The following is a 26,130-nucleotide window of genomic DNA, read 5'->3' on the forward strand; positions in this document are numbered from 1 at the left end:
GAGAGCACAGTAAGGCTTTGCAGAATAAGAACTTGATCCAGAGGGATGAATAGTTTCCTAGACAAAGAGGAAAGGTCATGGGTCAACTGATCAATCTTACATAAAGCAAACCCAAGACCTCTCCAGAACCTTGAGTGACAGAACCTTTTTAAGGCAGTGTTTGATTCTGTAGCCCTTTCTGTCCTTGGGGTGTTTGCCGTTAGTGTTTTTGGACTTAAGAATTTGTTTCTATGAGCACACTACTTGGAAAGTTAGTTGAATGTGGTTGTTAAGAGGGAGCTCAGGCACTTAAGTTAGATTGTCTGGGTTCGAATTCTGGTTTTACCACTTAATAGCTGTGTGACTTTAGGCAAGTTACTTTTTCAGTTTTTTGTCTTTAAAGTCAGAATTATGTGTTCTGACAGCCGGCAGACATTTTTTTCCATGTTCAGAGAAATTATGGTTATGACCCTGTATACTTTGGTAGGAGGTACATGAGTCCCATCATCCAATACACAGCCTGCTTGTTTTCCTGTGACTGATTCTGAACAGTTTGCTTCCATCCTGAGTCTGGCTCTTACTAGAAACTGTAGGCCCCCCTTTAGATTTTGTACTCTGTCTTTATAAAATTAAGACGATTGGACCTCAGCAGAGACCTGTTTTACCATCTGGCAGGGACAGTCTTGGGAGAATCAAGTTTACTGGGATGTTGTTTACTACTAGGCATTGGCAATTAAGGTTTTTTTTAGATGTTGGGGGTAAGAGTTAATTAATTAATTAATTTTTGCTATGTTGGGTCTTTGTTTATGTGCGAGGGCGTTCTCTAGTTGTGGCAAATGGGGGCCACTCTTCATCGCGGTGCTCGGGCCTCTCACTCTCGCGGCCTCTCTTGTTGCGGAGCACAGGCTTCAGACGCACAGGCTCAGTAGTTGTGGCTCACAGACCCTGTTGCTCCGCGGCATGTGGGATCTTCCCAGACCAGGGCTTGAACCCATGTCCCCTGCAGTAGCAGGCAGATTCTCAACCACTGTGCCACCAGGGAAGCCCGGCAGTTAAGGTTTTTGAAGATAATGTTCTGGGAGGTTAACTTGTAGGTGGAAGAAGATGTAAGCAGGAATAAACCACATTTTAATGTATTAAGCTTGTATGTCTGTTGTCATTGAAATCATTTATCTTGCATCTATTCTTATAAAAGCAAACGAAAGGATCCCCATACAGATGAATTCAAATAAATGTTCAAATCTGAGATAATATGATTAAATCAGAGCATGACTGTGGAGTCAAGAGTGCCTGTTGTAATCCACTGAATTTGTGATTTTGAGCAAGTTTCACCCCCACAGTTTTTAGTTTCCTTTTATAAAATGGGGATAATACTGGTACCTACTTCAAAGGTGTGTTCAGATTCAGTGCATTCAGATTCAGTGTCTGTTCTGGTGTAAAGCATTTGGAACAGTGCCTACCATGAGGTGTTTTATTTGTGAATCAGTTTATCGAAGGAATGTGTAAATAGTTCAGAGAGCAAAAACCAAGAACCAAAGCTAAATTAAAGTTGGGGTGCAAAACATTTGACTCTCCTGGCAGGATAGTCAGTAACAAAAAGAAGTAAGCTGGTTTAATGTAATGGATGTCTAACTAGGCTATTACCACTCAATGAAGGAGAAATGACCTGGAACGAAACAAGCTTAGTATTTGGTTAAGATGTCCTTTGAGTTGTGAGGATTATAATGTTTCAGAGTTTCTGTAACAGTGGTGATTTTCAGTCAGCTACCCGTTGTCCCCAAACTATCAAGAGTCCCAGAAATGATATTTTATTGCCCAAAACTCATGTACCAAACTGCGCATCCACAAGTAGTGATTTGACCATGAGATGCAGTTCTCTGGTTCATAAATTGTGATCATATCTACTGCAGATAGATTTGACAGTCTTCTGCCATCTGAGAAATGCTGAGATCGCATTGATAAAATAGTTGCTGCAATAATGATTTCATGAAATACTAGTGTTTGAGAAGGTTGTGTGAATATAACTGGTGTTAGTCCTCTGCTGATGGAGGTTTTAAGGTTGTGGCTAGTCTAGAGTTTTGGATAAATTAGGGTTTTCACATACTTTTGGGGTATATTATAGTTAGGGTTGTGTTTCTGTTGATGGTGTAAAAAAAAGGATAAGGATGACACCAGTGTTATGGGAATTTCTCTATAGTCATAATTTGTACAAATTGGTACAAAGCCTGGTCGTAGAACTTTTAGCTCTTTTCTCTTCTGCTTCGTGCTACTACTGTCCCTTAATCTAGTTCCTTCGGGAGTGAAGAAATTCCTGAAGATAAAGGGCTATGTATCTGGCTTTTAAAAGTAACTACTATAACTCCGTAATAAAAAGGCAGATAACTCAAAAATTGTCATAACATCTGAATGGTATTTTCCAGAGAGCATACAGAAATAGCCAGTTAGCATATGAAAAGATGCTCAACATCATTAGCCATCAAGGAAATGCGAATCAAAATCAGAGATACCACTTCATGCCCACTAGGATGACTATTAAAAAAAAAAGGGGGAACAAGTGTTGGTGAGAGTATGGAGGAATTAGAATCCTCCTCTATTGCTGGTGGAATGTAAAAATGGTGCAGCCCCTGTTAAAAAAGTTCAGCAGTTCCTTCCTCAGAAAGTTATCATATGACCCCACAGTTCCACTCCTTAAGTATATATTCAAGAGATTTGAATGCATACTTACATGAAAGTTCATAGCAGCATTTTTCATAATAGCCAAAAAGTGGAAAGTCAACTCAAATGTCCATTAACTGATGAACGGATAAGTAAAATGTGGTATACACCTGTATACATTCAGTAAATGAAGTATCGATAGATGCTGCACTATGGCTGAACCTTGAAACATGCTAAGTGAAAGAAGCCAGTTACAGAAGACAACATACTATATAGTTCCATTTATATGAAATGTCCAAATAGGTAAATCCATAGAGATGGAAAGTGGATTGGTGGTTGCCTAGGGCTGAGGGATTTGGGGGTAAATGGGGAATGACTGCTAATGTGTATGGAGCTTTTCTTTTTCGAATGATGAAAATGTTCTAAAATCGATTATAGTAATGGTTGTGCAAATTCTGTGAATATAACCACCATTGAATTGTATGCTTTAAATAGGTGTGAGTTGTATGTGAATTATAGATCAGTAAAGCTGTTATTTAATAATAACAGATAACTGCTACTTTTGTATTTGTACCACAGTCTTTTGTGCATTGTTTTGTGGCTTTTTCAATGAAGGGAATTGTATACTTAATTGAAGCTGGGGTAGTAGAATATCATTGAGTATTTAAAATATATTTCTCCCCTCACATTGTAAAACTATTATATGATCATTGTTGAAAATTTCTAGAGCACAGAAAAATGAAAAAATCTGTCATCTGGAATAGTACCCAGAGACATACCATTGTTAAATTTTTAGTGGTATTAGATATTTGGGTACAGTTTTTCCATATATAATGTTGCAGAGCTCTACAGTTTAAAAGAATTATGGTCTTTTTTTGGTGTAGCTAGGTTACTTTTTAAATTGCTTTGTTGTTGGAACAACTTAGATGAATTACTGGTTCACTTCTGAGGCGTGTTTTATTTGTTGTTAGTTTTTGAGAACTAGTATGGCAGTGAGCTTGAAATGATACCCTCTTTACTCCACTGCCACTAAATTTAGGCTTTTTTACATGGCTGTGGTTAAAAAAAAAAATTGGATGTTTCAAATGAATGTGCTCAGGCTCCCACAGATGGTCTTAAATATGCCTTAATACTTTTTTTTTAATGCTTCAGAATTGCATTTAAAAAATTCAGCTGTATTGAGGTAAAGTTTATAATACACTACTTATACACATAAAATTCGTTGTTTTTTTAAAAATTATTTTTGGCTGAGTTGGGTCTTCGTTGCTGCGTGTGGGCTTTTTCTAGTTGCGGCGAGCGGGGTCTACTCTTGGTTGCGGTGCGCGGGCTTCTCAAATTGTGGTGGCTTCTCTTGTTGCGGAGCGCAGGCTCTAGGTGCGTGGGCTTCAGTAGTTGTGGCTCACGGTCTCTAGAGCGCAGGCTCCGTAGTTGTGGCGTGCGGGCTTAGTTGCTCCACGGCATGTGGGATCTTCCTGGACCAGGGCTCGAACCCGTGCCCCCTGAATTGGCAGGAGGATTCTTAACCACTGTGCCACCAGGGAAGTCCCAAATTCATTGTTTTGATAAATGTATTCAGTTGTGTAACCACCACGGTAGAACAATTCTGTTACCCCCCCCAAATTTCCCTTGTACTCCTTTGCTCACAAGCCTCTCACTTCACCCCCATATCTTGGTAACCACTTACTTGCTTTCTGCCTTTATAGTTTTGCATTTTCTATAACTTGATTTAAATGGAATCATAGTCCTTTTTGGTCTGGCTTTTTCCTTTTGTTTTTAAAAATACCTTTATGGGAGTATAATTGCTTTACAATGTTGTGTTAGTTTCTGTTGTACAACAAAGTGAATCAGCTATAAGTATACATATATCCCCATATCCCCTCCCTCTTGAGGCTCCCTCCCTGGTCTGGCTTTTTTCAGTTAGCATGTTTTTTGAAATTCATCCATGTTGTTACTTGTATCAATAGTTCATTCTTTTTTATTCTTGAGTAGTATTCCATTGTATGGATGGACATTTGGGTTGTTTTCACCTTTTGGCTATTATGAATAAAATTGCTGTGGACATGTATGTAAAAAAGTCTTTGTGAAGATATATGTTCATATCTCTTGGGTAATACCTAGGAGTGGGCTTGCTTAGTCTTACAGTGTTGAACTCTGTAAGAAACTACTGAATTGTTTTCTAAAGATCATACCATCTTAATATTTCTATCTAACTTCTGTTTTTAAAAAATATTTATTTGTTTATTTGGCTGGGTCAGGTCTTGGTTGAAGAACATGGGATCTTCATTGCAGCATGCAGGATCTTTCGTTGTGGCGTGTGGGCTCTTTGTTGCGGCACACTTGCTTTTCTTTAGTTGTGGTGCGCGGGCTCCAGAGTGCGTGGGCTCGGTAGTTGTGGCATGTAGGTTCTCTAATTGTGGCTTGCGGGCTCAGTAGTTGCAGCATGCGGGCTCAGTAGTTGTGACACTTGGGCTTAGTTGTCCCCGCAGCATGTGGGATCTTAGTTCCCCGACCGGGGGCTGAACCCAAGTCCCCTGCATTGGAAGGTGGATTCTTAACCACTGCACCACCAGGGAACTCCCCCCACTATGTAACTTCTTGATATTCCTGAAAGGATAATTTTTGGAAACATATCATTTCCTGGGATTACACATAATTTATCATATCATTAAGCAGTGTTTCATAAAGTCACCATCTGCATTGTACTTTAAGGTATGCTTATGCTTAGAATGTGTGCTAAGGGTGCTTGTTAAAACGCAGATCCTTGGGTCTCATCACCAAAAATTCTGACACAGTAAAAGTTGGAGAGCCACATGCTAATATGGCACTTAGTCTTTTCTAAAAGCATAGTTTTCATTATTTATTCAGTTAGTGTTTATTGAGCTGTTTTTGGCTCTTCCTTTGCATTCACGTACATTTTATTAACTATTCCTATACTTGGGATCACCCAAGGTTTATCTGGGCCCCTTTCTTTGCTCGCCACCTAGTGGTGACAAATAAGAACCATACAAAACTTTACTGATGAATGAATGCATAGGAAGTGGACAGTGTGCCCTTCTAAAGGAGGAAGGATTGCAAATACCCAAAGATAAGTTTGTGTTTGTGACTAACCAAATGCTCAGTATATGCTTGCTATATGAATGAATTCCCTTTTTTCCAGTGACTGCTTTTTGGGGAAGTTCAATTTATTTGTATTTAATTGGGGAATAATTTATTTGAGAGAAAATGCATTTTAGAGCCTGTAAATTTAAAACTTCTGTTTTAAACTGCCAGCTGAATTATTTTTACTGGGAAACAGATAGGTATGCGCTCCTAGTTCTCTTAATATGGGAGAGATGCCTCCAAGCCATACTTGATACTGTATGAAGTCATTTTGGTTCCATACAATTTATATTCTAGATACTATTTTTTCTGGGCTCTTAATTTACTTTATCTTTTACATGGTTTTAGTTTTTTACTCATACTAGTTTTGATGATTGTGAAGTTATTTTGTTAAAAATTTTTTTCGTTTTACATTAGCTTGACAGCAAAAAGATCTACTGTGATAAGGATGTTTCAGGGCTTCTCTGGTGGTGCAGTGGTTGAGAGTCTGCCTGCCGATGCAGGGGATGCGGGTTCGTGCCCCAGTCCGGGAGGATCCCGCATGCTGCGGAGCGGCTGGGCCCGTGAGCCATGGCCGCTGAGCCTGCGTGTCCGGAGCCTGTGCTCCGCAACCGGAGAGGCCACAACAGTGAGAGGCCCACGTACTGCAAAAAAAAAAAAAAAAAAAAAAGGATGTTTCAACAAAACATAGTTTGTACGGTCTCATTTTATTTTCACTTATAGAAATGGTGGAATCAATGAAGAAAGTAGCAGGGATGGATGTGGAGTTGACAGTTGAAGAAAGAAACCTCCTATCTGTTGCATATAAAAATGTGATTGGAGCTAGAAGAGCTTCCTGGAGGATAATCAGCAGCATTGAACAGAAAGAAGAAAACAAGGGAGGAGAAGACAAACTAAAAATGATTCGGGAATATCGGCAAATGGTGAGATTGTCATATCCTAGACAAGTTTAAAGAATGATGTCTTAGGTGGTGGACTGTTTAAATCATAGCCTAGTACACACGTTGTATACCTGTGTAATGTATATTTTACATTTTAATGTATTTACATCTTTCACCCACCTGGATTGGGAATTATAGGCTATTTCAGGACAGAGGAGAAGAAATTTTTTTCCTTGGAAGCTGCAGAGAGTAGTGTTGAGCACCACACAAGTAAAGAACTAATTTAATCTCTGTTTTTATTGTGGTAACTACAAAATACTTCCTTGAGTGACTTGAAATTACCATTCAGGACAATTTAACAAATATTTGTGTGCCTATTATGTGCCACACCAGTTGCTAGGTGTTATGTGCAAAGTTGAGACAGTTACAGTTAATATCTTTATGGAAGATCAGTCTAGTCATTGTTTTTTTAATAGAATAGAAAGTATCCGAGGGCATTGGACGTTATTTCATAAAGTTATTGTTTCATATATTACACGTGGGTATATACGGATATGTAATGTTTTATTGTGGGTTTTGGTCAAAAAAGTTTGATCTAGTGCAGTGGTTCTCAACCAGAGGTGACTTTGCTCCTCAGAGGACATTTGGCAATGTCTAGAGGCATTTTGGGTTGTCACAACTTGACAGTTCTGCTGGTATTTTAGTGGGTAGAAATGAGGATACTGCTGAGCATCCTGTTATGCATAGAACAGCTCCCACTGTTGAGAAACTGATTCTAGTGGAACTGATTCTAAACACACTCTTAAGAGTACAGTGAGGGAAATAACAGAAGCAGTCACAAAGTTAGCATGGGGAGTAGTAAATTTGGTAGGGGGAGGGAAAAGGGAAACGTTTACTGACTAACATGGGGAGATATTTGTAATATATATAATTGTGCAAGATACTGTATTTAATCTTTAAATGACCGTGTAAAGGGTATTACTCCAGTTCATAGATGGGAAAACAGAGGTGTTCTGAGTGATTAACATACCTGGGGTTACAGAGAAGGTGGTTAGCTGGTACCAGTGTGACCATTACTTTCAAATATGTTGAAAAAAGAATATGGATTGTCGGTAGACAAGTTTGGTGTCTCAGAGGGATGAGGAAATGAGCAAGTGCTAAAGAGGTAAGTCTGTGAACTAGATTGTGGGATTTGGGATAAGTAGGAAAGGAAGCAGGAAGCAAAGAGAGGACCTGATAAATTGGGAGAAGATGAAAGAGTCAAGAGGCTGGAATTTAAGACTTCCAGGATAGAACAGCACAGTTAGGAGTATGGACAAGTGAGGGTCATGGAGTTGAGATGAAGGAACTGTGTTGAAACGAACATGATAATACCTTGATGTGATACCCGGAATTGGAGAGGTAAGCTGTAGATACTCAGTGAATGTGGGTGAAGAGCCTGTGGAGATCTACTAATAACAGAAATTGAGAAATTAAAACATAGTGGATGAGCTTCCAAGGAGGAAGGGTTTTGGAGTATTAGGAGAGCAGTCATACTGAGTCAGTGAGGAGTTAAGAGAGTCAGAAATCATCCTTCTCTTAGAGCAGACTATCTTTTCTTGAAAAGCCATAAAGAAGGTAGTTTATTCAGGAGAAAGCTGGTTTTACTTAGGATTAGAAAGAGATTATAGGAGAAGAGAGAGTGGGCGAATTATTTACAGTGGGAAGGAGGAGGTTCCAGAGGGCATGAAATGAATTTGGAAAGGTTGAACAATGTCACTGTAGTAATAGAAAATGGAAAGCAGACTGTGTATATATGTTTAGGAGTAGTGTGCGTTTTGGGCATGATAAACGAATTGGAACGAGTGGCAATATTTCCTTTAGTATACAGATTTTTGGTGTTGTAACTGGCTATGGATCTACCACTCAGGTGGTTGGCTGTTGAGCATAGTAGTGGTTAGAAATGTGAGCCTTGGAAGCAGAATACCTTGGTTTGAATTTTTATTCCATTCCTTACAAACTGTGACTAACCATGCAACCTTACCTGGGTTCAAGTTCTCACTCTGCCTCTAAGTTCTTTAAGTTAGTGATCTTTGGACGAATATAGTAATCTTTGTTTTCCCATTAAGTGGAGACAATAGTTGCTACCTCGTTAAAGAAGCTACTTAATATAAATGTGCTGCACTTAGTAAGTAGTAATCACTGTTCTGTAGTTGAACTGTGAGGTTTTTTTAAGCACTTAAGTAATGGCACATAGGAAGAAAGACTTTCATTAACCGGACACAGCTTGTCTCTGCTTTTTTATCAAGAGAGGGAAGGGGGGTTTGGAGAGGGAGGGGTATGCATGTTATCTTCTCCAAAACCAGAGATAGAATGTGATAATTTATATATAATTTCTTAAACAATTTTTTTGACTTTTTTTTCAGGTTGAGACTGAGCTAAAGTTAATCTGTTGTGACATTCTGGATGTACTGGACAAACACCTCATTCCAGCAGCTAACACTGGCGAGTCCAAGGTTTTCTATTATAAAATGTAGGTTCTATACTAGAAGGGAAAATGTCAGATTAAATGTTGGCTCTCTTAGAATCATCACTTTTTTATGTAGGTTTACAACATTTTATTTAATGTTGGAAAGCTAGTTACGGGAGGAGTGAGTCTCAATAATTAAATTAATTTTTGAATACTCATTTGCAGATTCACTGCTAAGAAGAGTCAATATTACTGCATTTAAGGTGGTCAAACTATTACTGTAAAAATGTACTAAGTTTTGCTTTACCTATTCATAGTCATTTGCTTGTGTGGGGCTGCCCCCCTAGCTACAAGCAGTGCATTACACAGTTCAGTCTTTTTTTTTTTTTTGCGGTACGTGGGCCTCTCACCGCTGCGGCCCCTCCCGCCGCGGAGCACAGGCTCTGGACACGCAGGCCCAGTGGCCATGGCTCACGGTCCCAGCCACTCCGCAGCACGAACCCGCGTCCCCCACATCGGCAGGCGGACCCCCAACCACTGCGCCACCAGGGAAGCCCCACAGTTCAGTCTTAACAATTTATATGGAAGTTTTATTTCATGATTAACAAACTGTTGTGCCATTCTTTGGAACCACTTTTTATATTTAATTCTCGTCTATCAAGTGATAAATTTGTTGATTTTTGAGCCTTTTCAGTTAATTTCTCTAGGATTTGGCTTATATTTGGCAATGTGAAATCTCTGAGGAGGAAAACTAAATAGATGAGTCAGTCATTCCTGAAAGAGGCTTTTTGAAATTATTGAAGTATACCGGTTTCATATTTTTGTCACATACGTGATCTTATGTAATACAGAAAACTTTTAACAACTTATTTAAAAAGCATTATTCCTAATTCTGTGTTTTGTTTTTGTTTTGTTTTAGGAAAGGGGACTACCACAGGTATCTGGCTGAATTTGCCACAGGAAATGACAGGAAGGAAGCTGCGGAGAACAGCCTAGTGGCTTATAAAGCTGCTAGTGATATTGCAATGACAGAACTTCCACCAACACATCCCATTCGCTTAGGTCTTGCTCTCAATTTTTCCGTATTCTACTATGAAATTCTTAATTCCCCTGACCGTGCCTGCAGGTAGGTCATGAAGGAGAACAAACGCTCTCACTATGAAAGTAAAAAAGGGTTACAAAGGAGAATAGCAACTTGTTTTTTGTCCTGTTCCTTGGGACTGCCTTCGTTGGCTTGGCCCTGTAATAAAGAATTATTCTGGCTTTTAATGCAGCTGTTTTGAATGATATAAAGACAGACCTATCTCATTTCACTAGGATAGCAGTTAGGATAATTATGTTGATGGGGAAAAATTTGATTGGTAGATTGAAAAGAATCTTGTTACAGAGTAAGAGGAAGGAATGAGAAATTTTCATAATAGAATTATCTTCATTTCTGTATATTAGCTTTCAGTCTTTATAGCATGTGTTTAATATAGTTATGCTCTTAGTGTACATGTCATTTTGTATTTTCTGTCATAAAATTTGGCATCCTATTGACGTATGTAAAAGTACTCACCCATTTATACTTCAGATTGTTCCCTTTTTTTTTTGGGGGGGGGTGGGGGTGGGTACGCAGGCCTCTCACTGTTGTGGCCTCTCCCATTGCGGAGCACAGGCTCCGGATGCGCAGGCTCAGCGGCCATGGCTCAAGGGCCCAGCCGCTCCGCAGCATGTGGGATCTTCCCGGACTGGGGCACGAACCCATGTCCCCTGCATTGGCAGGCGGACTCTCAACCACTGCGCCACCAGGGAAGCGCTGTTCCCAATTTTTGATACACATATAAATTTAAGGAATATCTTTATGTACATAGCTTTTTACTTTTTAAATATACATAACATGAAGTTTAGCGTTCTTTTTTTTTTAAATTAATTTATTTATTGGCTGCATTGGGTCTTTGTTGCGGTGTGTGGGCTTCTCGTTGCGGTGGCTTCTTTTGTTGCGGAGCACGGGCTCTAGGTGCGTGGGTTTCAGTAGTTGTGGCTTGTGGGCTCTAGAGCGCAGGCTCAGTAGTTGTAGCACACGGGCTTAGTTGCTCTGCAGCATGTGGGATCTTCCCGGACCAGGGCTCGAACCCCTGTCCCCTGCATTGGCAGGCGGATTCTTAACCACTGTGCCATCAGGGAAGCCCTAGCATTTTGTTTTTAAATGTGCAATTCAGTGGTATTAAGTACACACACAGTATTGTCTGTCACCACTATTTCTAAAACTTTTTCATCACCTGAAACAAACTGATCACTAAACAATAACTCCATATTTCCTTCTGCCCCAGTCCCTGGTAATCTCTACTTCCTGTCTTTATGAGTTTGCCTATTTTAGATATCTCATATAATAGGAATAATGTATTTGTTCTTTGTAACTTCAGTGTTCTTGAGTATGTAGGAATCACATATTCCATGAAAGGAGAGATTTTCCTGATGTAAGGTGGATTCATTTGAATGCAAATAAATATTAATTTATCTGAAAATATTCTAAATGTTGCTAGTCGAGTTTGTCCAAACAGGTAATATGTCTTGACTAATAAAGAAGCTATAGCTGTTTAGCTGATAGTACTGGTTGAATCTCTCATTGCCATTCTCCAGGCTAGCTGTCCCACACGTAGCTTCAACTTAGTCCTTTCCATGCTTTTGCTTTAATCGGAAGTGTGCTATTTGTGCTCTTTTCCTACCCATTAGTTAGTTCAAATATGACTTCCCCATTTGCTCCTCCTCTTGGGTCCCTAAAGTACTTTCTCCAGGATAGCACTTCATCCTCCTATTATAGTATTTATGTGTCAGTCCCTCTATTCTTAGATGTTTTAAAAAGTTCATTGTGGACCCAGGTTATGTCTCTCTTTCCTCTTTTCTTTTCCCCACCCGTGTCCATCGTCACTTGGTGTACATAGTACACAGTACTCAATAAGTGAATGTGAATTTTGTTTCATTTTAACTGTAGTAATTCGCTTATGTGATCACATTTTTGTGAGTTCTAGATTGCCTAGTTTTCTTCCTTGCTCCATTAACATTAAATTCTGTTGGATTAAATTGTGATACTGTCTCAGAATTTTCTTTTTGCATTAAAACTTTGGTGAACTGTTGACTAGAATTTGGAAATACCTTTAATATGCATGTATTTTGGTGGTGGATTAGAATGGGATTTGGTCTGCTTGTCAAAAGCATAGTCATAAGTGGAACTCCAAAAGTTCCACTGGTTCCAAAGTTGCTGGATTACAAAATTAAAAAGGGAATTAATAGGAAGTTAATTTTCATCAGTTACATCTGCTTTTCCTTTATTTCAGTGCCTAAACCCAAGCATTCAGTGTCGATATTACTGTGTGATAACTGAAGAAAAGACTGAAATTTAACTTATGTCATTTCCAATTCTGGTTTTGGACTTTTTTAGTTTATTTTTGTAATACATTTATGTAAACACTTGTAGGTTGGCAAAAGCAGCTTTTGATGATGCAATTGCAGAACTGGATACGCTGAGTGAAGAAAGCTATAAGGACTCTACGCTTATCATGCAGTTGTTACGTGATAATCTGACACTATGGACTTCAGACATGCAGGGTGATGGTAAGGAGACTGAAGTTAAAGTGTTGTCTCTTTCAGTTGTTGGATCTGTTTACTCTTAGAAGTTGGAATTTCTTTACATTAAGCTACAGTTTAGACTCAACAGCCTTTCCTCCAAACTATCAAATTTTGATTACTGCCTTTACCGGAAATGATATCAAAGTACAGTCTTCCATTTTGGTCTGTAAGATGATAAAAGACCTGTTTGGGAAAGGGGATCTTTTGTTAATATTCAAAGATTTAAAGTTTTGCCTCTAATACTGTTTGCTAAACTTAGTTTACCTCTTCTCTCACACTGTGTTTTGAAAGATGGAGGGAGAGGAAGCAGTTCATATTATCATTACTCAGATTCAATTTTAGGGGGTCTAAGGTTAATTGTATTTGATTGTCATGATCATTGCTTTGGCTGAGTGGTAATCCTGAGGTTAAAACTAGATGGTTAGGGGGAAGGGTAAGCTGTGACAAAGTGAGAGGGTGGCATGGACATATATACACTACCAAACGTAAAATAACTAGTGGGAAGCAGCCGCATAGCACAGGGAGATCAGCTCGGTGCTTTGTGATCACCTAGAGGGGTGGGATGGGGAGGGTGGGAGGGAGGGAGACACAAGAGGGAAGAGATATGGGAATATATGTATATGTATAACTGATTCACTTTGTTATAAAGCAGAAACTAACACACCATTGTAAAGCAATTATACTTCAATAAAGATGTTAAAAAAAAAACCAAAAACAACTAGATGGTTATAAGCAGATGTTTATGAAGCATCTTTTCTGTGTGGAAATCTTTTATCTAAAAAAAGAACTAGTGTTACCTCTGTATTCTACACAACAAATGGCATGTCCTGCCCATAGGTCCTTATTTAAGAGGTCTGTGTAGTGTCTTGTTTTCTAGCGTTGCAGTTGTAAATAGTTACTAGAATATTTTATAAAATTTAATCTTGTGATGGGCGGTGGGGTGGGGTGGGTGCTTAATGTTTCTTCCAGTTGTAAAAGGCCAAATTTGTCACGTTTCTTGATTTTAAAGGATATTTTATTCTGCCCATTTCTAAAGAATTGTTTTAATCCATGATACATCATTGAAGGAGGGGGGATGGGACAGGGAGATGGACACAAACTAGTGTGGCATGATAATTATGAGAGTTTTTGTAATTGGTGGTGGTGATATGGGGAGTGGAAGTAAAGTTTCTTGTCATTTTCAGCTACAGATCCTTTAAGAGTGTATTACCCAAACTGAAGCATATGTTGTATTGCTTGAGGCTAGCTGTACTTTCCGTTGGTCAAACCAACATGTTGTACTGTATTTGGAAGCATACTTTTTAAAGATGTATTTGAAAATGGGTGTCAGGGCATGTAGGTTGGCAGTGGAAGGATAGAGTCAGATTTTAGAATTACCTTGAGTCATGGTCCTGAAGTGAGAATTAGGTGACTCAGCTTCTAAAGTGCACCAGCTTGATGAACTATTTAGAAACTTGACTAGGGTTGGCATGAGATATGTGGCACATGTGACCTACTTGCACACTTTACCGACAAAGCCAGATGGAGTCACAGATGACTTTTCATTCAACACAGCACTTGAGGGGCAACCAGTACCAGTCTGTGGGACTCAAAACCAATTTAACTATCTCTGAACTAATGACTAAGGTTCCTTCCAGCTTTAAATTCTATTGTATTCTAACAATAACTACTAAGAAGAATGGCCAAATAGCTGTGGACTCTTCACAGTCACCCCCAGCTCAGAGAAGACTAATATCTCTGCCTGTTTGAGGGGATAAAAGGAAAGCATGTGGAGAGTTTGGTAAGCGGTTATTGACCTATAAGTAAGCTCTATACCCCTTTGACCTCTGGGGATGTTTTTTTGAGGGTGAAAAGTAACAAAAAGAAGGTGACTTTGAAAAGCAATTTTTTTTAGACATTTGATGCCAGCTCTTATAACTAAGTTGCTAGATTACAAAAATAAAGTCTATATTTTTCATTATCACTCATAACCAGGAATTGATTGAGGGTAGACTGTATGTCACTCCATTTTTATACAGAACCAAAGATATGCTTTTTCTTGGTTATTGAGCATTGTTTTATGAAATGGATCATTTAAAAATAGGGTATCTTTAGATTTGTTATGTTTTCATAGTTGGGAAGGTTCTTTGTATAAAATGTTTTATTACATTTTAGGGTAGATTTCTCTTTAATCCTAAAACACTTAAAAATCTAGTGAAATTCAGTTGCATCAGTTCCTTTTCATTTTGTAAATTGACCAATTAATTAAATTTGGTCGAAACAGACTGATTTTCATTTAAGAGGTTTGTCACAAAATATTTGGAATTAAGAAGCAGTTTAATGTGAAAAATTCAAGTGGTCTATCTTGAAATTTTAGCAATATTAAGCTATCTGGATTTACAAATTGTTGTCGGTACTAGGAAATTATTTGCCAGTTTTGCTAAAAGGTAGAGTATTACATGTTTCATTAAATTGGTTTTGTGATTTAGAATCAATGCTGAATGTAGAAGAATTTTGGTCATGAAATTGGTCAGGATGTTACTTGCATTTATTTTAAGGATTATTTAGATGGTTTTCTCCTTTTTTACTTTAAATATGAAAAATGGTGTCAAAAACCTTTTGAATTGAGGGTTTCTAAAGGAAGAAGTATATATTCACAAGCCTTTACTTACACGTTTATATGTTATTAACAGCAGAGTATGTTAATGTCTGTCTGGGTCTTTTGAAACATAATTCTTTAAAGGGAGCACCACTTTTTCTCATCAAGTGATTTCAGTCCTTTTCTCTTAACCTGTGGTCAGAGGACTGTTAAATACACAAGTCCATAGAGAGGAAATGTGTTTGCTCTGCCCGTTCCCCTCCTCCCCTCCAAATCTAGAAACTGGGCAAAGAAATATATATATGAAGAACCCTTTTTGCCCCCCTTCTGTATACCTTTTAAGAGGATATTATTACATCCTCTTAAAAAGGAACAGATTATTTCTTAGAGTGAAGTTCATACAAAGTAAAAGGATCAAAATCTGACTCCCCTAAATCATTGATGTTTCCTTTGTCCTGCTCTTGGTTTATTTTTCTTGTAATGTTGCTTTCATATGATTGTTCTCCCTCCCTTTCTCCTTGCAATATAGATTCCTAAAGGAAAATCCAACTCTTCCTTTCCTAAAAACTCTACTTTGTAAGTCATTATCATGGCACAGTGAATTCTGCTTTTAGTTTTGGTTCTTCACTAATCATGCCTGCATATCATCATCTTGTCGCTTAAAAAACTGCCTGTTCTACATTCCAGGATGTGAAACCTTCTAAGACATTTATGATCTGCTACCCCTGTCTACCTCTGTTTGGGTGTGACTTATGTGACAGTATTTTTATGCCAAAGTTACTTGGAACTTTTGGCAAATCTAATGGTTGCTTATGAGTAAATTAGAGTGTGCTCTGTTGTTGTATGTTAACCATATTTTGGCAGTGTATGGCTGTTAAAAATGAGAGTGAACGTTCCTATCATTTCCTAAGTTTGAATACATTATTCTTTGGGGGAACAGTTGGGTGGACCATCATTTTTTCCCTCAGTAAATAGTTACTTTTGTCTTTCCTTGCACGACTTTTTCTAAATGTGATTCAAAAATCTTTATGTACATTAAGTACTTTTACACAATCAGTGTCAAATATTTTTATCACAAAAATGTTAAAATGACTGAAACTATCTTTACTTAACCCTTATTGTCATGACAGCATTTATTGTATCAAGGTCTTTAAGACTGTTTAAAAGCATTCCTCAGAGTTTTGCTTTACGTCTGTAGGCAGCCGGTCTTAGTGTCATTTGTCCATTCTAATTAAGTAATTTAACAAGCACTATGAATGGATGGGTTGTCTGAACTATCATATAATGATTGTTGGGTTAGTTAATTGATTTTCATTTATTTTGATCAAACTAGTAACTACATAGGAATTACAAGTGGTTTGTTAAAGAAGAAGAATGTAACTTTTACACGTTTATTTTTTGGCAGAAGCCTGCATGCTTCCTTATTATGGCTGACTTATTTAATGCTTATTAATAGGTAGATGATTCTCTGGTAAATAGGCTGGCTTTCTGTTGCATGTCATAGTGCAGTTGAAACTCCTCAGGCTAATCATCGTGTTCAAAGGGAAAAGAAAAGTGGCATGAGAGAACTGGTCCAAATGCCCTTCTTTAATAACCTCAGTGGTCTGGTTTACTTTGAGCATGCTATTCCACTCTGGAGTGAGAAATTGTGATTATGGTTTGGTGTGACTGTCCAGGATACAAAATGTGTAAAATATTCGTTTACAAAAGCAGAATCCTCCCTCTAAAACTATAGAACTCCTTTGAAGAATTTTACTGCTCAGTTCTCTTACTGAAACATTTCTAATAATGGGGCCTGCAGAAAAATTAGATTTTGCAAAAAATTATAACATACTCTTGGTTCTTGAAGAGGTGAGGTTATTGAGAAAGAGTATTTTGACTCAAGATATACATGAAAGCTTGAAAATCATTTTAACAATATGGTTACCTGGCTGTCTGTCTAAGAGCTTTTTTAGCATAAAAACACTGACTTTTACTATGCATCAGTTTTTTTTCATCCTGTTGATCATTCAGGACCTTGATCCAGCAGCACCTCTTGGCTTAGGCATCTCAGGTGTCAAGGTAGAAATCCTTTGCCTGTCTGTGTTCAAACCAATTGTAGCAAATATAAGGAGTCTTTATGCTTGGAATGATACCTTTGTGACCACAACAGCCTAGTTTAGTCATTATGAAATAATTAACTGTCATTCTTCTTTGCAGGTGAAGAGCAGAATAAAGAAGCGCTGCAGGATGTGGAAGATGAAAATCAGTGAGACATAAAAGCCAACAAGAGAAACCATCTCTGACCACCCCACACCTTCCCATCCCACCCCTCTTGGAAATTCCCCCATTGTCACTGAGAACCACCAAATCTGACTTTTACATTTGGTCTCAGAATTTAGGTTCCTGCCCTGTTGGTTTTTTTTTTTTTTTTTTTTTTTAAAAAAAAAAAGTTTTCAAAAGTTCTTAAAGGCAAGAGTGAATTTCTGTGGATTTTACTGGTCCCAGCTTTTAGGTTCTTTAAGACACTAACAGGACTGCATAGAGGCTTTTTCAGCATTACTGTATTGTCTCCTGCCAGATGTGGCAAGATCACCATTAGAAATGGAAATTACATTCGAAAGCCATTAGACTTTTAGGTGATGCAAGCATCTAAGAGAAAAGTTAATCACACTATAGAGGTCTATGTGGTATCATTTTCCCTTTTTCTAATTGTTTAAATTGAACTTTATACCAATGTTTAAAAATAATTGGATGTTAGCTTGAGGTGGTTAAAGGTGGTTTGGGGAGTTTGTTGTAATGGTTTTGCTGTAAAAAGTGTTTCAAACTCTGCTGAAATGTTGCTGAAAAGCATGGTGCTGGTAACAGTTCAACAATCCGTGGCTGCTCATTCTTGCCTACTTTACTCTCCCTCTGAAGCAGGTTAGCATTGAAGGTGGTAATGGAAAAGCCTGCATGCGTGTTCAATTCTTTGTTTCTTCTCCTTCCCTCTCCCCCTGGGCCCCGCCCCTCCCCTCCTTCGCTCGCTCAACCTCTTTTGTTCAGTATGTGTAACTTGAAGCTAATTTGTACTACTGGATATCTGACTGGAGCCACAGATACAGAATCTGTATTGTTCTTACTGAAACACAGCATGGATTAACATTAAACTTAAATAAAACAAACCTAAATTAAAAATGCCAAACATCATTGCGCCTCCATCCTTTATCCTTCTAAAATAAAATCTCTAGTCTGAACATATTGATTTATATTGTTTGCCTGAATGTGAAAAAGATCCCATTTATTTTTTTCCTTCCGTAAATCACTTGTCTGTTTCCCAAAAATGATGTATATTTCTGGGGGGAAAATACGTGTAACCTGGTTGTGAAGAACAAGTATAAGTAGCGCAAGTATCCTGTCTTCTAAACCAGATAACAACACAATGTTTATTTTAATCATTAAAGTGCAAGTGTGTATTTATAATACAAGGTGTAATTGTGGATCATCTAGCATGGAATTTTTGGGGTTGTGCAACGGAAGGCTGAATATGTGAATGTGTCAGAATAATTCTTCTTAGGCTGAGGGAAAAATCCCCCCTGCCCCAATTAGTGACAGGAGCAGAGAAGAATGATTAAATTCATTCTCAGTAGTACACGTACACATGGTAAAACAATAGTATGGTAGTCCCCTTTATTAGAAACACTCAATGTAAGTAATATTTTCCAGAGATCATATACATCAGTGTATATAGATAGTTAGTATAGATCATTGTCAGGCATTGAGATCTGTCTCATTCAAATGACTGCCTCACATTGATGTACTCCTGATTTTTGGAAAAAAAAAACAGTTGACTACTTTTGGACATTCAGATTATTTCCAGCCTTGCTGTTGTAAATGGTGCTGCAGTAAATGCATGTGTATCTGTACGATACATTTCTAGATTTCCTGTGTTAGAAAACATATACTTTTCAATTGGTAAATACTATCTCCCTCCAAGAATTGTTCGACATTATAGCCCCATCAACAGTGTATGAGACTACTAGCTTCACCACACTGGACTTGTTGCTAAATGAGATGTTGACACCAAAAGTATACCTTGGGCTTGAGTTCTTCGTAGTAAAGACTTGGGAAATCAGTAGATTAGTGATGTACTTAGTAGTTCTTACTAAAATAAGTGTATGTAGAATAAACAATGTTTTTGTGAATTGCTTTTCCGTCAGATAATTGGAGACGATTGTATATAAATTGTACTCTTTGGAGCTACCTTCAAGAGATAATCAGATTTGTTTTTTTTCCAGCAGTAATGTTGCCAAGTGTTGTCTGCTGCATCTCAGTCCAAAACTAGAGGAATTTGTTGAGCTCTGTCACAGATTTTTAAAGAAACTGCTAATAGATTAGATTCAGGGTTTTGCGGGCCGCTCCCACACTAAACACTAATGTGTGAATGCCTGGACTTGGAAGAGTTTGAATGAACACGTAGGTAATCTTTTTACAAAATAGTCTGGTTTGTGGAGGTGATTCTGCCAAGTTGGGTTGTCACATGAATTTGTTTAGTGAAAGAGTTCCTTAGTTGACTATGTAGACTTCTATTTGTGTTCAGCAAATTCAGGAGGCCATGAGCATTTTCAGTGGTGTGGCAATTTTGGTATGGAGAAAAAAGGACTTGCCATCCAAAGAAATTAATGAAGGCACTTAGGAAGGACAGTGGTGATTAGTACGGGTCTTTAGAAAGATCCCTATCAAAGATTGGAAGACAGCGAGGGAAGACTGCAGAAAGGTGACAGCCCTGTGAGGACAGTGTTACTTCACTTCCTGTATCTGTTGTCTGGGAGGTGGAGTGTTTGTTTCAGCTCCTGGTTTAGTCATCTGTGAGGATCAGTTGATTTTGATAGAAACTTGAGTTACCATTACAACTTGAATGCAGTTGTTTTGATTTTTTGGTAATTGCTTTGAAAAAGGTTTTAAATTCAAAGGTTTTCTAAAATGTTAGGAGCAGCAATAAATGGGTTTATACCCATACTTGGGTTCTGTGATGGGTGGCCAGAAAGGAAGATCTCCAAAATTATATTTTGCTGCTTTCTAGGAAGACAAGAATTGTAAGTTAGATCATAGTAAGGGCATGTTGATGGACTGATATAAACAGTGACTCCTGCTCCAGACGAATGCCACTTGAGAGTTTTACAAGACAAAATCCCATATTAGTTGCTATGCTGTTGATCCTAGGACAGTAGAAGAGTGGTCATGCTGAAAAAATTGCATAAAGATGAATCTTGCTTTGTTTTGAAATTTTTAACAAGGTCACAGGGATCCCTGGTAAAATTCTGGGGTGCTTCATTAAAATAATTGTTTTTCCTTCTTTGATTTGGATTTAAAGTTTTATTTTCCCCCTCGAAATTTTTTTAAAAATTGAGGTATAGTTGATTTGCAATGTTAATGAGTTTCAGGTGTACAACAGTTTTTAAAGGTTATACTCCATTTATAGTTAAAATGTTGGCTATATGTATAGTTTACCTCTTAATTCCCTACCTGTATCATGCCCCTTCCCCCTTCCTCTGCCTACTGAAAAGGAATTGCGAGCTTTTAGAGGAAGTGGTGATACTGGATCCAACCCAGATCAGCAAAATTAAACCGTCCAACAAGATAAGACATAGCTGTCATTTCTTTGAGTTCCTAGACTTGTGATTGGTATTGACAACTAATAGCTAACATTGAGTATCAGCTATGTACCAGGCACTGTGCTCATTAGGCAGTGTCTAGCACATAGGTACTCGATAATTAGGTAAGTTTTCCATCTGCGTTTTTTAAATAGGAAAACTGGGATGGGAGAAGTTGAGGTACTTGTCCAAAGCCACAAAGCTAGTAGTATTCAAACAGGATTCAGAGTTGGGTTTGTATGACTGAAGAGCCCATGCTCTTAACCATTAAGCATTCTCTTTCTTTTAGGCTGTTAGTGTTTTATTGAAATATATTTTCTCTACCCTAAAGTGATCATCTAAAAAATACATTTTAACATTTCTGAGATCAGTATATGGTTTACAATCGATATATGCCTTTTTGAAAAGCTATAGTAGACATTAAGCTGAAGTATAAATAATTCATATTAGAATTGAGGAAATAGAATATAAATGATATATTTAGGGCTCTTCAGTGGCTGCTGTCTAAAAAGAGGATTACTGCCTAGATTAATTTTTTTGGCAGTTTGTTTCTTAATCTGTAGCTTAATTTAGAAATTTTAAAATAAGGTTTTTTTTTTAACAGGTGGAGCAATTCTTCCAATTTAAAACAGTTTAGCTTGGACAGGTAGAGCTATAATCCAAATAGATAACCAGTGATTATGGATTGTCAAGTTGCTGCAGTGCTGTGACTTGAGTTTTCCAGATAACCTAAGTCTTACTGTTCTTAAAAAGTTCTTGGGTTTTGGACATTTGTTTCTCACATAATTGATGTTAAGAATGTGTACTTGCACAACCCATGCAGTATGAGTCATGTCCAGGAGCTTTCTTCCTCTGGCTAAAGCTATCATTGACCATTTTTTTCAGTTGTGCTGAAAAGTCTTGGAACTCATGCTTCCATCCCATATTGCTTGTTTCTGGGTCTTCCATGAAGATCCTTTTCCATTTAGAATTCTGGAGATATAGGGTTGTGGTAGGGCTTATTTCAGCACCTAAGGCTTCTTTCCCATTAATTAGTGGTACATTTGTAGCATTAACAGGCCACAACAACTGCTGAACTCCTCAGAATTTGCTTTCAGCAGAGTTCAAGTAATAAACGTTTAAAAACTTTTTTTTCACTTAACCTCATTCGTCATTGAGATTATGTAAGCCAAAACGAGATGCTAATTTCACCTTGTCTAAGATTATAATTATAGTTAGCAGTGATTAGATTTATAGAATACTTTGTTGTGGTGAGGATGTAGAGAAATACATAAGACTATTGTTGGTATTTTTTTTAAGTAAAGTTTTTATTCAAGTATAAATAATACATCAAAGGTGTACATCTTAGAATTTTTACAAAGGGAACACACCATTTAACCACCACTCATATCAAGAAATAGAACAGGACCAACATCGTAGAGCACTCCATGCCCTCTTCATTAATTTACCCCCTTACCCCTACAACTGGAACCAGTATCTTGATATTGCCATTGATTAATTTTGCTTAGTTTTTGAACTTGATGTAAATGGCACATACACATAAATGGCTTGTTTTTTTTTCCTCTTAACATTAGGTTTGTGGGATTAGTCTGTATTATTGCCTGTAATAATAGTGTATTTTTATGGCTGTGTAGTATTCTGTTGCATTAGTATACCACTACTTGTTCTATGGATGGACATTGGATTATTTTCAAATTTTGGATGTTACAAATAATGTTGCTGTGGCCATTCTTTTACATGTCTTTTGGTATATACATGTATGAATTAATGTTGCATATCTAAGAATGGAATTGCTGGGTCATAGGGAATACATGTGTTCAGCTTAGTAGATACTGCAAAACAGTTTTCCAAAGTGGTTGTACTGTTTTACAGTCCTACCAGCAGTGTATTAGAATCCCAGTTGCTCTACATCCTCACTAGCATTTGGTATGGTCACTGTTTTTAGTTGTAGCCTTCTGGTGGGTGTGTACTGATATCTCATTCTGGATTTAATTTGTGTTTTCCTGATGACTAAGGAGACAGTACTTTTTAATATGTTTATGGACATTTGGATAGCTGCTTTTGCCTGTTTTTCTGTAGGTTGTCATTTTATTGATTTGTAGGACATCTTAATATATTTAAGAATAGAGTGTGTCTTTGTAGTTATTGCAATTATCTTCTCCCATTCTGTCCTGCTTTTTTATTAATGATGTCTTTTGATGAGCAGGAATTCTTAGTTTTAATATAGTCCAATATATCTGTATTTTCCTTTAAGGTAAGTGCTTTATGTATGCTATTTAAGAAATATTTGTCTACCCCAAGATTGTTAATCTTTTGTTTTTCTAGAAGCATTGTTTGACCTATCATATCTAGATCTAGAGTCATCTAGAATATATTTTGTGCATGGTAATAGGGAGACGTTAAAAATAACATTTTTCCATATGGATATTCAATCAACCCAGCAACATTTATTGTTCCATTGGTCTATTTGTCCTAGTGCCAGTGCAACACTGTAGGAATAAAATAATTCAATATTCAATATCTGGTAATGTAAGTCCTCCAGTTTTTTTGTTGTTCACGATTGTACTGATTATTCTTGGCTCTTTGCATTTCCATATACACCTTAGAATCAGCTTGTTAATTTCAATAATAGAAGAGCAACAACAAAAACCTGCTGGGATTTTGATTAGGATTTCACTGAATCTATAAGTAAATTTAGGAGTATTAACAGTCTTTACACAATTATGTTCTTTTAATCCATGAACATAGTATATTCTTCCATTTATTTAGATCTTTAATTTTTTCCAATAATGTTTTTTTCTTTTTTTTTTTTGTGGCCGTGCTGTGTGGCTTGCGGGATCTTAGCTCCCCGACCAGGGATCCAACCCAGCCCGCAGCAGTGAAAGCACCAAATCCTAACCACTGGACCACCAGGGAATTCCTGTGTTTTGTGGTTTTCTATGTAGAGGTCTCGTACTTTTTATTGGACAAATTTCTAGTTATTTGATTTTTTTGTGTGTGTTATTTTAAATAGTATTTTTTTTCATTTTCCGGTTGTTGCTACTTATAGTAATACTATACTGACCTTGTTTTCCATGACCTTGCTAAATTAACTTATTAATTCTAATAGTTCCATGTAGATCCTGAGACAGGACAATATAAATGAAAGTTTTAAATGAATGCACCCTTTGCTTGTGTGTGTATGCTTACAAATAAATGTAAAATACGTTCACTTTGGCATTATAATAGCAAATTAGAAATAACCTAAATGCCCATCAATTTTGGTTCACCCTTACTATGTATACTATTTTGCTGTTTTAAAAAAATGAGGCTAAAACATTTCTACCAATGTTGTAAATTGTTTGCATACAATGTTAGATGAGAATAGTAAGATACATAACATTGCATAATCTTATATGTATAAAACAGGAAAATATTCTGTATGTGTATTAGCCTGTCTTTAGGAAATTTCTGAAAGATACAACTTCTTTTCATAAAACAGTTTTATTTGACTTAAAAAGTCATGTATGTAGACTATACAGTTTGAGAAGTTTTGGGATATGTATGCACTTGTAAAACCATCATCATAATCAAGATAGTCAATATAGCCTTCAACCTCAAAAGTTTCCTTGTTGTACTCTGTAATTTCCTCCCTCCTGTTTCCCCTTTCTTTCATCCCCAAGCAACCACTAATCTGCTTTTTGTTATTTTACATTAGTTTGCATTTTCTAGAGTTTTATATAAATGGAATCATATAATTCATGTACTCTTTTTTTTTAGGGGGGAGATGGTCTGGCTTCTTTCAGCATAATTGTTTTGAGATTCATCCATGTTGCATGTGTCAGTAGTTTATTCCTTTTATTGCTGGGAAGTATTCCACTGTTACGACATACCACAGTTTGTTTATTCACCTATTGATGGACATTTGGGTTGTTTCCAGTTTTTGTCTGTTACTAATAAAGCTGCTATGAATGTGACAAGTCTTTATGTGGGCATACATTTCCTTTTTTCTGTGGATAAATAGGAATGGAATGGTCGGATAGTATGGTACGTGTGTATTTCGTTCCTTAAGAAACTGCCAAACTGTTTTACAAAATGACTGCACCATTTTACATCTCCACCAGCAGTGTCTGAAATCTCCTGTTCCTCCACATCCTCTGCAGCACTTGGTATAGTTAGTCTTTTTGCAAATCCAACACACTATCCATTGTACTGTAGAGCTGGCTTAGTCTTTTTAATTTTTCCATTCTAGTAGGTGTTTTTTTATTTGTATTTTCCTAATGACTAATGATGTTGAGCATCTTTTTACATGCTTATCTGCCATCTGTATATTTTCTTTAGTGAGGTGTCTATTCTAATAACAATATTGAGTCTTCTGATCCATGAATAAGGTATATCTCTCTAATAGTTTAGGCCTTTTAAAATTCCAGCAGTGTTTTATACTGTTCAGTGTACAGGTCTTTCACTTCTTTTGTCATATTTGTCCCTAAGTATTTCATAATCTTTGTTTTTGTATACTTTTTAAAATTCAATTTTTGATTGCTCATTGCTAGTGTATAGAAATAACATTGATATTTGTGTAATGATCTCGTACCCTGCAGCCTTGCTAAACTCATTTAGTTTTAGTAGTCGTGTTTTGTTGTTTTTGTAGATGTCATCAGATTTTCTTCATAAGACAATTATATTTTCTGTTAATATGAAGTTTTAACTTCTTTTCTTCTCCTGCTCTTATTTGTTTATCTTGCCCAATTGCACTGGCTGGAACCTCCAGCACAATGTTATATAGAAATGGTAAGAGCAGACATATTTGTATTGTTTCTGATCTTACGGAGAAAAACATTCTTTCACCATTAAATATGATGTTAGCTGTAAGTTTTTCATATGTGTTCTTTATTAGGTTGAGGAGTTCATTTCTATTCCTCGTTTGCTGAGAGTTTTTATCAGGAATGGATGGATGTTGGATTTGTCAGATGCCTTTTCTTCATTTATTGAGAAGAGCATGTGTGTTTTCTTTTTTAGTTTAGTATAAAGAACTATAATGCATATAATGAATTACAATGATTGCTTTTTAAATACTGAACAAACCCTGCATTCCTGGTATAAACCCCAGTTGTTATGTATTGTCCTTTAAAAATATTTTTGGATTTGCATCGCTAAAATTTTGTTTAAATTTTTTTTTTTGCATTTATGTTCATGAGCCTGAAAGTTCTGGAGTGATGAAATGTAAATAGCACCAAAAGTTTTTCCTCTGTGGCATTAAGGACAAAATAGAAGAGATGGATGGTCCTA

At 37.1% G+C, this 26,130-nt stretch overlaps 1 protein-coding gene across 1 annotated transcript in view; it reads left to right on the forward strand.

Moving 5' to 3' along the window:
• The window catches only part of YWHAE (tyrosine 3-monooxygenase/tryptophan 5-monooxygenase activation protein epsilon), a 51,983-nt gene extending 26,292 nt beyond the window's left edge, over window positions 1-25,691 (forward strand). The window contains exons 2-6 of the mRNA XM_079905913.1: window positions 6,457-6,656; window positions 9,020-9,126; window positions 9,983-10,189; window positions 12,521-12,657; window positions 17,450-25,691. Of these exons, the coding sequence (XP_079762039.1) occupies window positions 6,457-6,656; window positions 9,020-9,126; window positions 9,983-10,189; window positions 12,521-12,657; window positions 17,450-17,502 (704 nt within the window). The 3' untranslated portion in view covers window positions 17,503-25,691. The remainder of the gene's footprint in view (window positions 1-6,456; window positions 6,657-9,019; window positions 9,127-9,982; window positions 10,190-12,520; window positions 12,658-17,449) is intronic.
• Window positions 25,692-26,130: the final 439 nt, after the last annotated feature.

The sequence above is a fragment of the Stenella coeruleoalba genome, assembly GCF_951394435.1.
Source record: "Stenella coeruleoalba genome assembly, chromosome: 19".
NCBI lineage: Eukaryota > Metazoa > Chordata > Mammalia > Artiodactyla > Delphinidae > Stenella > Stenella coeruleoalba.